The sequence below is a fragment of the Zeus faber genome (assembly GCF_960531495.2).
Source record: "Zeus faber genome assembly, chromosome: 11".
In the NCBI taxonomy this organism is placed as follows: Eukaryota; Metazoa; Chordata; class Actinopteri; order Zeiformes; family Zeidae; genus Zeus; species Zeus faber.
In genome coordinates this window covers 30,188,395-30,199,621 of record NC_137205.1, presented here as the reverse complement: position 1 = coordinate 30,199,621, position 11,227 = coordinate 30,188,395, and the positions used below count along the sequence as shown (strand labels likewise).

The 11,227-nt window shown below is 48.4% G+C and overlaps 1 protein-coding gene across 1 annotated transcript in view; it reads left to right on the top strand.

Annotated features, from left to right (window-relative positions):
• Window positions 1–3,100: 3,100 nt before the first annotated feature.
• The window catches only part of fam20ca (FAM20C golgi associated secretory pathway kinase a), a gene marked incomplete at both ends in the record, with an annotated part of 47,633 nt that continues 39,506 nt past the window's right edge, over window positions 3,101–11,227 (top strand). Inside the window, 3 exons of the mRNA XM_080010137.1 lie at window positions 3,101–3,651; window positions 4,957–5,135; window positions 9,482–9,560. Coding sequence (XP_079866263.1) covers window positions 3,101–3,651; window positions 4,957–5,135; window positions 9,482–9,560 — 809 coding nt within the window. The remainder of the gene's footprint in view (window positions 3,652–4,956; window positions 5,136–9,481; window positions 9,561–11,227) is intronic.

The following is an 11,227-nucleotide window of genomic DNA, read 5'->3' as shown; positions in this document are numbered from 1 at the left end:
TCGTTCCTTTTTCGTGGTCTCTCGAGCCGAGGCAAATTACGTACAAGGGCAACAAATACCCTTTCAAATGTGAAGCGCGGCACCGGTGTGCCCCAGCATTTCAAATGCCTGCCAAATGGTTTTGTTTGGAACGCCAGATGAGTGGAGGACGGGCGTGGTGCCGCGGGGGGAACAATCTGTTTTTCCTTGTTTGCTTTAAGATCCTGTTTTATTTAGATGCACAAATCTGGCAGCAGCAGGAGACGAGGCACCCGCCAAGCAGCGCTCCTCCAGCCCCGGGCCCCCTGGTGAGCGCCGCGCAGCGCACGCACGCACACGCACGCACACGTACACACATGCACGCACACGCACACACGCACGCACCCATGCACATGCGTGCACAGTCAAACGAGACACCATTTATTATTTGGGTTGTTTTTATTTTATTGTTTTTCTGTTTTTTTGTTTTTTATTCTTCTGCTTTCTTTGTCCATCACTAGGTTGAGTGTATGTTGCCATATTTATATTGTATTACATTTTTATTTTCACATTTTTCCATATATTGCATTTTCCTTTTCCTATTTTATTCCATAGCTTCATTATCTATCTATCTGTCTGTCTCTGTCTGTCCAGCCGCATACTGTATGTGCGTATAAAAGTACACATACAAACACGAACATAGACATTTATTGTATATATTTCTATTCCATGTGCACAATTCATAGATATAATTCCTAAATCTAATTTCTCTAAGTACATCCAGTTTATGAGCTTCCACCGAGTCTCTGCCTCCCTTGTGACAAATGGGCTAAAAAGATTTTCTGCATGACGGGAATGTGTTTGTATATGGAGCCCGGCAGTCAAAAGGCCTGCGATTGGCAGAGTAAATGAACTGCATAGAACTTGAACTGTTATTCATTTAATCCTGTGAAGTCGCAGGGAAACACATCCCTGTCTATCAGCTTTATGCAGACTGCAGTAATTGATTGGAGAGTTTTCCCCCGGCGGGAGAAATTGTGATTTGCTACGTCAGCAAACAAAAGGAGAATATCCTCTGAGAAGCAGAGCCTTTGACTGTGAAACATCCATGAGAGGAACAGTGTTCTGAATTATAAATAACTTGGCAACAGCATTCTCAAGTGAGGTTTCCAAATAGAAAGTGTCCCAAATGAAATAATAATGAATATAATAATAGAACAAATCATATATTATTTTGTGTCATTGTTACTATTAATATTAACAGCAGTGTATGACTAGGGTTATTGTTGGATTTAAGTTTTATAAAGACACATGCTGCCGTGCTCCTTTAAGCAAATTCAACTGTTATGCACATCTGCACATGGTCTTTAAATATACGTTGATTTCTTTCATTATTATTCTTCTTTGCTGTGAAGAAGGAGGAGACAAGCTTATGAGCTAGGAGACAGTCTAGGTGCGAGGAGACACCCAAAGAGCCAGTGTAGGAGCTAGGAGACAGTTGTAGACATTGCTTTTCAAAGGGAAAAACGGGTCCAAGAGCCACGTCATTACGCCACTGTAGACATCTGCATACGTCTCTGCTGTTTCATCAGGATGGGGGAATATAATTATAATTATAATAATAATATATATTATAATAATATAATTATTATTATTATCATTATTATCATTATTATTGTTCTTATTATTATCATAATTATCACTATTATTGTCGTTATTTTTATTATTATCATTATTGTTATTGTTATTATCATTATTATTATTCTTATTGTTAATATTATTATTATTGTTGTTATCATTATTATTGTTATTATTACTCCGATAAAATATGATGCATTTTAAAATATGTCCACTTGATTTGTCCACTTGAGAGGGCAGAACAGAGACCGGCAGCTTGTGAGAAGTGCCGGTGCGCCAAAGAGTAAAACAAAGAGGTGCTGGTACTGCATAGCGGTGAGTACCGGCCCGCTTCGAGCACCAGACAGTCTGTCTGCTCCACCGGGGCCACTGCTCAGATTTTACGATTTTACGTCCGTGCTGAAGCGGTCACAAGGTTTTAGTCGGTCTGGACTGTCCCCGCCCCCCAGCCCCTGACGTAAACAGTTCCTGCTTCTACACGGTAACTATGGATGCCGCTCTGGAACCAGTTTTTCTGGCCGAGAGCTGGTTATTTTGATCTCGAAACACAAAGAACTGGTTTGAGATGAGGCACCGGCTCCAAACCGGCCCTCGAAATGCCTTGGTGGAAAGGGCCCCCTGTCAAGGGTCTGGGACAGTAGTGGACAGGGTTTGGACTAAATCATCTGGAAAAATGAAAGTCCTGTCAGATGGATTAGTTCCAGAGACTAAATGTTGTCAGATTGAGGGTCAGAATCAGTGCCTTTATGGACCAGTCGGTGTTTATTAAGTACCAGGATACCCAGTCCACTGAACTGGTTCTCCTGGCTCCGTGCGCGTCCTGACGCCCTCTCCCGGCGGAGCTCGGCGCTGCAGCTCCTCAGCATCATCATTCCCAGGCTTTCTGCAGCTGGAGCCGCAGCCAATCTCCGTCTTGTGACGCGGCCGTCGAGGTTGGGCTCGCAAGGGTCTGATCCAAATATTTAACACACCCACCGTCGGAAGAAAAAGCCCACACTTTGAGGGGAAAGCAAAAGCAGCGTCGGGTAGCGTAGAGGTCGGTGGGACGGGAGCCGAGGATCCGTGCACCTGTCAGCCCGCCTCCGGTGCGACTGGAGCGGCCGCGGCGGAGCAGAGAACCGGGAAGCACCCGCATCACCTGCTATGGACCGATGAGACCAAGAACACTGCTGTCATCTTTTTAACTTTTGGAGGAGGGACATTTTCAAACGCTTCTCACGTGTGCGTTGCACTTGTAAAACCAAGTGAAGTGAAGATCTCTGCCGCTGCGCGTAACATGCGTCGTTTTGCACAAGATGCACAAGTCCTGGCTTCACCGGGGACGCCCGGCCTGGTCCTGAGCTTGGAGTTTCTCTAATAACCCGGATTATGTTTGGAGGGATCTCGGGAAACCTGCAAACCAATTGCGTTTCTCTATTTTATTTGCGTGCCACTGTCGGACACCCATCCGCACCCACGGGCTGCAGCCCGCGCTGAGGAGAACAGACCCCCCAGAGTCCACCTGATGAAGATGATTTTATTCCGCAAATTCAGAGTTTTCATCCTGATGGTGTTCCTGGTGGCGTGCACCATGCACATCATGATCGACCTGCTGCCCAAGCTGGAGAAGCGGGCGGTGGGAGCGGACGGAGCGGAGGGCGGCTGCCAGTGCGCACAAAGCCCGGCCGAAGAGGCGCAGGGCTGGGGGAAGCAGCGCGCCAGGCCGGTGTCCGGAGCCGGAGCCGCGGCCGCCTGGCCCGACAAGCACACGCTCCGGATCCTGCAGGACTTCAGCAGCGGCCCGGGCTCCAACCACACGTCCCGGTCCCTGGAGAAGATCACGGGGCGGGAGTCCCAGTCCCAGATCCTGCAGGACCGCAAGCCGCTCATCGGAGAGCCGAGCGGGGTTCGCGCTGTCCCGGCTTCCGGTCCCGGTCCCGGCACGTCCCGGCTCTCCGCCCTGTTCCAGCACCGACTGTACCGGACCGACCCCCCGCCGCTCACCGAGGAGGACACGCTGTTTAACGTGAACACGGACATCAGGTTCTACCCCAGAGCGGCGGGGCACCAGGACTGGTGAGTGGGAGAGAGGGACTGGGTGGAGGGACCAGGGAGAGGCACTGGGGAGAGGGTGACAGGTGCATGCACTGGGTACAACACTGAGTTTCATTAGTAATGAACTGTGTTTTAATATTTACCTGCAAGTTGATAGAAATAACGAAACCCCATAACATCAAGAGTTGCACTGATCGGCTGATCAAATTCGACAACCTAAAGCCACTTCCAATGGAAAAAGTCAGAAAACACAATAAAGCTGAAAGACTTATTTCCATCATGGTCCTGAAAGGTGTCGTGTGTAGGTCCTTACGTAGGAGGGGAGAAGGGTCAGTGGTCAGGACGCACCCGTGCCGGCACTGGACCACCAGCAATAATCAACACAATAATTGATAATAATCGATAATAATCGTTATTAATGGATCTCAGAGAGGTGTCCAGCTGTATCATGGAAAGTCATGATCAGTACATCCCAGATGAATAAATACTCAATTTTGTCATTCAAATGCATCCATCGAAACAAAATTCATTATCAAAAAGTCACGATCGGTCCAGCGTGTGACAGCACAAAGAAAGTCAGACCACCTCCTCCTCCTCCTCCTCCTCACCCCCCTCTTCATCCCCCTCCTCATCACCATCATCCCCTCCTCATCCTCCTCTTCATCCTCCTCCACATACTCCTCCTCCTCATACCATTACCCAAACTCTTTTCTCCGTATTATCCGTCATACCTCTCTTTACCTCCAAACTTGCATCCAATCTTCCTTCCCCTGATCCCCCTCTCCTCATCACTCCTCCTCCCATCATCTGCATCTCGTTGCCTCCATCCATCTTGACCCCCCCCCCCCCCTTATTTTTAAATCTCCTGGGATATTGGATGAATCCATTGGATTTCACTCTCTCTCTCCATCCAAATACCTCCTTCCCTTTCTTCTGTCCTATCTGTCTGTCTGTCTGTCTGTCTGTCTGTCTGTCTGTCTGTCTGTCTGTCCATCCGTCTCTACTTTTTGAAAATGTGTATATTTTGTCAGTAATACATTTATGTCCAATAAGGATCAGGGGCAGGACTCAAATTCAATTACTCATGAGAAAAGTTTTTTTTTAAATCCTCCCGCTTCTCACCAAAACGGAGAAAAAAAAATTAACAAATTATAATGAAGAATAAAAAAAATATTTTAAAAAGATTTAAGTCAAAGCCAAAGCTTTAGTCAATCACACCTGGACTACCATTAAAAAATATTTTACTGACCCCCCTCCCCTCGCATCCTCAACCCTCTGCTCTGTCCTTCCCCACCCCTCCCTCCTCCTCCCCCATCCCTCCCCCAGGCACAACGAGGGGAACAACGAGGACGAGTACCCTCCCACGGGGGAGGCGGCCACAGAGTCCTACCCCAGCTGGCTCCGCTTCCACGTGGGCATCAACCGCTACGAGCTGTATGCGCGGCACAGCCCTGTGCTGGAAGCCTTGCTCAAGGACCTGGTCAGCCAGAGGATCACCAGCGTGGGTGAGTACAGTGCAGTCATATAGTACCTTTGTCAGTCCCCCATGGGGCTTAATAAATGGAGTATAGAAGTAGACGTGGACAGCCGAAGTCAGAAGGGGAGTGTTTCTGTGTGTGTGTGTGTGTGTGTGTGTGTGTGTGTGTGTGTGTGTGTGTGTGTGTGTGTGTGTGTGTGTGTGTGTGTGTGTGTTCCTGGTGCACTTCCTGGTGCGAAATGCACCAGGAAGTGCACCAGGAACATGGGACCTCACCAATCAAGTGTACGTTTTTTTTTATTTCGGACCTCACTTTGATACCAGTACAAGGATGTGTGTGCGTGTGTGTGTGTGTCTGTGTGTGTGTGTGTGTGTCTGTGTGTGTGTGTGTGCGTGTCTGTGTGTGTGCCTGTGTCTGTGTGTGTGTGTGTGTATGTATGTGTGTGTGCCTGTGTCTGTGTGTGTGTGTGTGTATGTATGTGTGTGTGTGTGTGTGTGTGTGTGTGTATGTGTGTGTGCGTGTGTGCGTGTGTGCGTGCGTGCGTGCGTGCGTGCGTGCGTGTCAGTATTGTAGCTGCTGAGACCCTGTGTGTTCTTTGTTTTCCAGTAATTAATTTTTCTCTGTTTTGTTGAAACTAACTCAGACATTTAATTAAACTGTCGGCAAGTTTCACAAACAGAACGCGGTGTTGTTTCCAGCGGCAGCTACGGCACGTCGCGCTGGTTTTGGTTTCAGGCGTCGCCCATAGTTTTTACGAGTACGGGCACACGGCCGCGGTAGCGGACGCAGTAGCGCTGCTCTGCAATGTTGGTGGATCCCTCGTTCTTGAACAGGCTTTAACGCAGCACACTCACCGTGGTGAACCGTGGCCTCCGCTGCACCTGATCAGGACGGGTGTGGAGCCTCTGCTCCGCGGCGGTTGAACGACATTTAGCTCTTTGTCTTTTCAATGCTTTTCAGTCAGGATGTGAACGACAGAAACGGAGCCTGGAGCCTTGTAAAGAGGAAATGTGTGACCTTCAGAATGGAAGTCGATGAGTCCATCCGGAACGCTGCGGCGCCCATCTCACCATCTCGCTTTTGCGGGAACTGAAGTAGATCTTTGCACATTATTTTATTATTTTTCTGGCTGCTTGTTTCTTTTGCAGTTTTTTTTTCCTGTCTTGCTGTTGGAATCAGTAGTCGCCCTGCAGATACAGTACATTATAATTGAGAGTTTTTTGTGTTTAATGGACGGAGACAGAGGAGCTATGTCAGCCCCCCTGTGCTTGTTTGTGCTAGAGCTCACGTCGTCTCTTTGTCACTTTGGTTCCTTTTTGGTTTTTCTCTCCATCCGTGAGCCCCCCGGGGCTTAATCCGCGCGGCCCCTCCGATCCTTTCGCAGCCCGTCCCTCCCTCCGTCCAATCGATATTATCCCCTCCATCACCGCCCCGGCAGCTCCCCTCCATCACTCCCCCGGCTGCTCCCTCCGTCAGTTACGCTGCTGCGAGCGGCGAGGCCTCAGGTGGGAGAGCGTCGTGTTTGCCTCTGTTTACAACACCAACGTATCCATCCATCTCCAGAGAGAGGCTGGAAATTACACCTATCTGTCCACACATGCATCCCAAAGCCCTGTAGTGTGTGTGTGTGTGTGTGTGTGTGTGTGTGTGTGTGTGTGTGTGTGTGTGTGTGTGTGTGTGTGTGTGTGTGTGTGTGTGTGTGTGTCTGTGTGTGCGTGCGTGTGCGTGTGCGTGTGTGTGTGTGTGTGCGTGCGTGCGCGCCTCGCGCCCGTCCCAAAAAATGACGCAACAAAGTGTTGGTGCGTGAAAATTTCCCTCCTCAGCAAATCAGCGTTTTAGTCTCCTGCTCTTGCCTCTCGCCACACCTTCATAGTCCACTTCATCCCTCCATCTCTCTCTCTTTCCATTCCTTTCTCTCTAGCCATCGCTTCCTATCGTTTCCATCTCTAACTGTTTTCGCCTCTCTCTCTCTCTCTCTTTCTCGCCGTCGCTCTGTCCGTCTGCGTCTCGCTGAGGTCAGCCGCGGCCTCTCTGCTCATAAATCAAACATGGGTTCCAGCGAAGCGCTGCAGGTTAGAACTGGAGGGATTCATCATTATGGTACAGGAGGGGAAGCTGACGGGGGGTCGGGGGGGGAGGGGGCGGGAGGGGAAGAGGGGAGGAATGGATACATCACAATTCATTTATTCATAGATAGTGGTATCTTCATGAGTAGATATATAGATGTATAGACGGATACACAGATGGACGGACGGACAGACGGACGAAAAGAAAGGTAGAGAACAGCGCGGCACGACACGAGCTTTGTCAGAATGAAAATAATTCAATGTTTTCGGGCTCAGGACAGAACTCAGCCTGGCTTGATCCGGATTTCCTCGTGGATTAACTTCTACCTCCTACCTTTTACCTTTTGTTCGCTTTGGACACAAAATGAAATCATATAATACAGTCTGGTTGTGAATTAATGTCGACTCTGCCAAGTCTGTGGCTTACAGTGATAAGGTCACTGCACGGGGACATTGTTCAGTCTCCAAAGCTGCTCCAGGAACCGGGCTTTGGACGCTCAGATGCACAGTGTGAGGGCAGACGTGCTGCACTCTGCTGCACTTTGCCCACTTGTCAGTGACTCAATTTCGTACAAATAAAAACATTGAATAAAGAGTGAAAGAAAAAAGAAAAGTGAGTGAAAGTAGAATAATGTCAACTCAGTCATATAGATACAGGAGGTACCGTCGATAGATGAACACCAGGTATAAACACAACAGATACTTGTATTATACTGGTAACGTAAAAAAGTACATAAAAAAAACACGGTGCCATAATAATTAAATAATAATAATAATCTGAATACACAAGCTTAGAAATCAACTTTCAAATACACAATTGATTGAATTAAATATAGAAATTAAGTATTTTCTGTATTTCATGCAATCATTTGTGATAAAAGTACAAAGTAAACATGTGGTTCCTTAAAACAGCTAAAAAAAGACAACACACAAGGAACAGTATAACGTAATGTACAGGATGTAACGTGTTGGTTTAAGCGTCTCATAGAGACAATGAGCTGAACTTTAGTATAAACAGCCTCAAAATCACCTCTGAACAGCAGTGTTTGTCTGGGAGAGCGAGAGGAATACAGAGCAGAAGCAGAGAATCAGAGAGAAACCACAAACAAAGAGCGAGAGAAAGGAGGGGAAATCTGAGCGGCTCACAGAGGAGTGGACAGTGTCAACAGACAGTAAAACACAAGAGCCAAGCAGAGAATAGCCAGTCATCCAGAGGGCCAGTCATCCACTGGGCCAGGCAACCACAGGGCCAATCATTCAGAGGGCCAGGCAGTCAACAAGACAGCCAATCCTCCAGAGGGCCCGTCATCCAGAGGGCCAGTCATTCAGAGGGCCGAGCAGTCAACAAGACAGCCAGTCATCCAGAGGGCCAGTCTTCCACAGGGCAGTCATTCAGAGGGCCAGGCAGTCAACAAGGCAGCCAGTTCAGGCCAGTCTTTCAGAGGGCCAGTCGTCCAGAGGGCCAGTCATCCAGAGGGCCAGGGAGTCAACAAGGCGGCCACTCGAGGCCAATCATTCCGAGTGCCAGTCATCCAGAGGGCCAGGCAGTCAGAGGGCGAGTCATCTAGAGGGCTTTAAGAGGGCAGGTCAGTGAGTCAATCAGTCAGTAAGTGGATTCTATAGGGGGTGGGGGATGTTGTGTAATCTGCCAAAATAAATGCGATGGAAAAAAGGGTCAAATCCCCTGAAAGCACGTCCAATAGGACGGAGAACAAGGTGTTTGGACAGCGTCCACAGGACCTCATCCATCTGGGACTGGGCCGATGGGAGAGGACGGATTCAGTGCGAGCCCTGGAGCCTGGACTTTCTGGACCATCTGGACCTTCTGGACCTTCTAGGTCCTGTGTGCATGGGAGGTCACAGGTTCCTCAGAGGGAGACGGGGGGGGGGGGGGGGGGTTCTCTAGTGCTCACTTTAACAAATGTGCTGCCCATCTGGTTGGAACCCGGGCCATTCGAGATATAAACATTTGGCTCAAACTTTGGATGTGTACGTAACAGTAGGGCTGGACGATATATTGTCATAATATGGATTTTGGTCTTATATGTCTAATGTGTTGGTCTTGTATGTCTAAATGTTGTCTTCAAGGAGCATCACAGTCAGTAAGTAATGCAGTTTTCTGAACTTCATAGACTGTTCTATTCAATGCTCATAATGTCTACTTTACTAATGATTGGGTCTCAAATATTCCTTGTATTCATGTAAATATCTCATGAATGCACCAGTGGTCATTCCTAAAATCATCCTCGATATTCGTTTTTATCAATATCCCCCGGCACTCATCTTACCCTTGTGTTTTTCCCTCAGGGATGAAGTCTGGAGGCACTCAGCTGAAGCTCATCATGACCTTCCAGAACTACGGACAAGCCCTGTTCAAACCCATGAAGTAAGTTCAACCACAGCAGAAGCCAAATCTGACCACACACATTTCACCAAACAGATCTGTTTTGGGTTTTTTGAGTTTCAGTTTTGGGTTTTGGGTTTGTCGACATTCAAACCTAATATCCCTGGTGGTCAAAGTCATTCTGGGTGGAGGGGCCGGCAAAGGTTGCTCTTTTAACGGACCTTGCAGGTCAAAATTGAGTTTTGGTCTGTTTACTCGTCACCACACACCTTGGTCATTACTGACCGTTTTCCTGATGACTGGTGTTATTTTTAGATTGTTTAAAATTTTCTCTATTTTGGGGTTTTGGAAAAGTGGAATGATATCGTGAGAAAACGACCTTCAAACTCCACCTCTTTAGATTAGTTAGATTAGATTCAATTTTATTGTCACTAGCAGAGTACAGGTACAGAACCAATGAAATGCAGTTGACGTCTAACCAGAAGTGCAAAAGAAGCATTTAAATACCAAAAGAAGCATTTAAATACCAATACTCTCTACTCCACCTTAAATCTCTTGGATCCACTGACATTTGCACCACCGGGTATCTCTACTTTTCATTCCCGCCTTTTCAAACGGAATGAGACGGACACTTCCTGCTCTCGACGGTCGGTGCACGTAAAATATCCAGAGCTGCTCAGACGGACGTGAGAAAAGATGTCTCCATTTCAATAGCATTTGCAAAGGAGGTTTTTGGCAGATGGTTTACTGGTCTAGAACCTGTTGCTAAAATAACAGTTAACATAATAAAATACTGTTTTTCAGTAAACCAGTCTTTTATTGGACTCATTTTGGGCCTGTTTTCAGTTGTAATTCTTGGGCACGTAACCTGTGTCCCTTGTTCCATCATTCTATTTATGGATTCTCTAATAATCCCGCAGCATCGTCCAATATCAGAGGGCCGCTCAGTCGTCCGCATTTGGCCCCCAGGCCGCACGTTGGACACCCAGGTTCTAGTTCAAACATCTTGGAGGACTCGGTCCCGCGTCACTCGGATCCGTGTGGCCCCTCCCCCTCGTCCCCTCGGTGTCTCACCTCAAAACATTCAGTTTGAAGCCCCTGTCTGGGACTCAAACCCACTGCCACTCTCCCACTCCTCCTCCTCTTCCTCCTCGTCCGCTTCCTCTGGCGGTGCGTCCAGGTTGACTGTCCTCCTCTTCCTCCTCCTCCACCTCCTCCTCTTCCTCCTCCACCTCTTCCTCCTCTTCCTCCTCCTTCTCCTCCTCCTCCTCCTCCACCGCTTCCTCCTCTTCCTCTGGCGGTCTGTCCAGGTTGACTGTACTCTTCCTCCTCCTCCACCTCTTCCTCCGCATCCTCCTCTTCCTCCTCCTCCTCCACCTCTTCCTCCTCCTCCTCCACCTCTTCCTCCTCCTCCACCTCTTCCTCCGCATCCTCCTCTTCCTCCTCCTCCTCCTCCTCTTCCTCCGTGTGATCGGCTCTCGTGGAGGATCGTGGCTTTGTGAGGGGAGGATTGGGGAAGGGAGGTAGAGAGGGATGAAGGAATGAAAAAGCTTCAGTCGTCCTCCCGCTCGGAGTTAGACTGTGGGTTGTTGGTTGGATTCCCAGTCAGTCTGACTGGATAAACAGTGTGCAACGTCCAACTGGGCTGCGATCACAAGCAGCGGCTCAGAAGAACATCTTCATTTGGAGTGGTTTACTGGGAGGTTAAG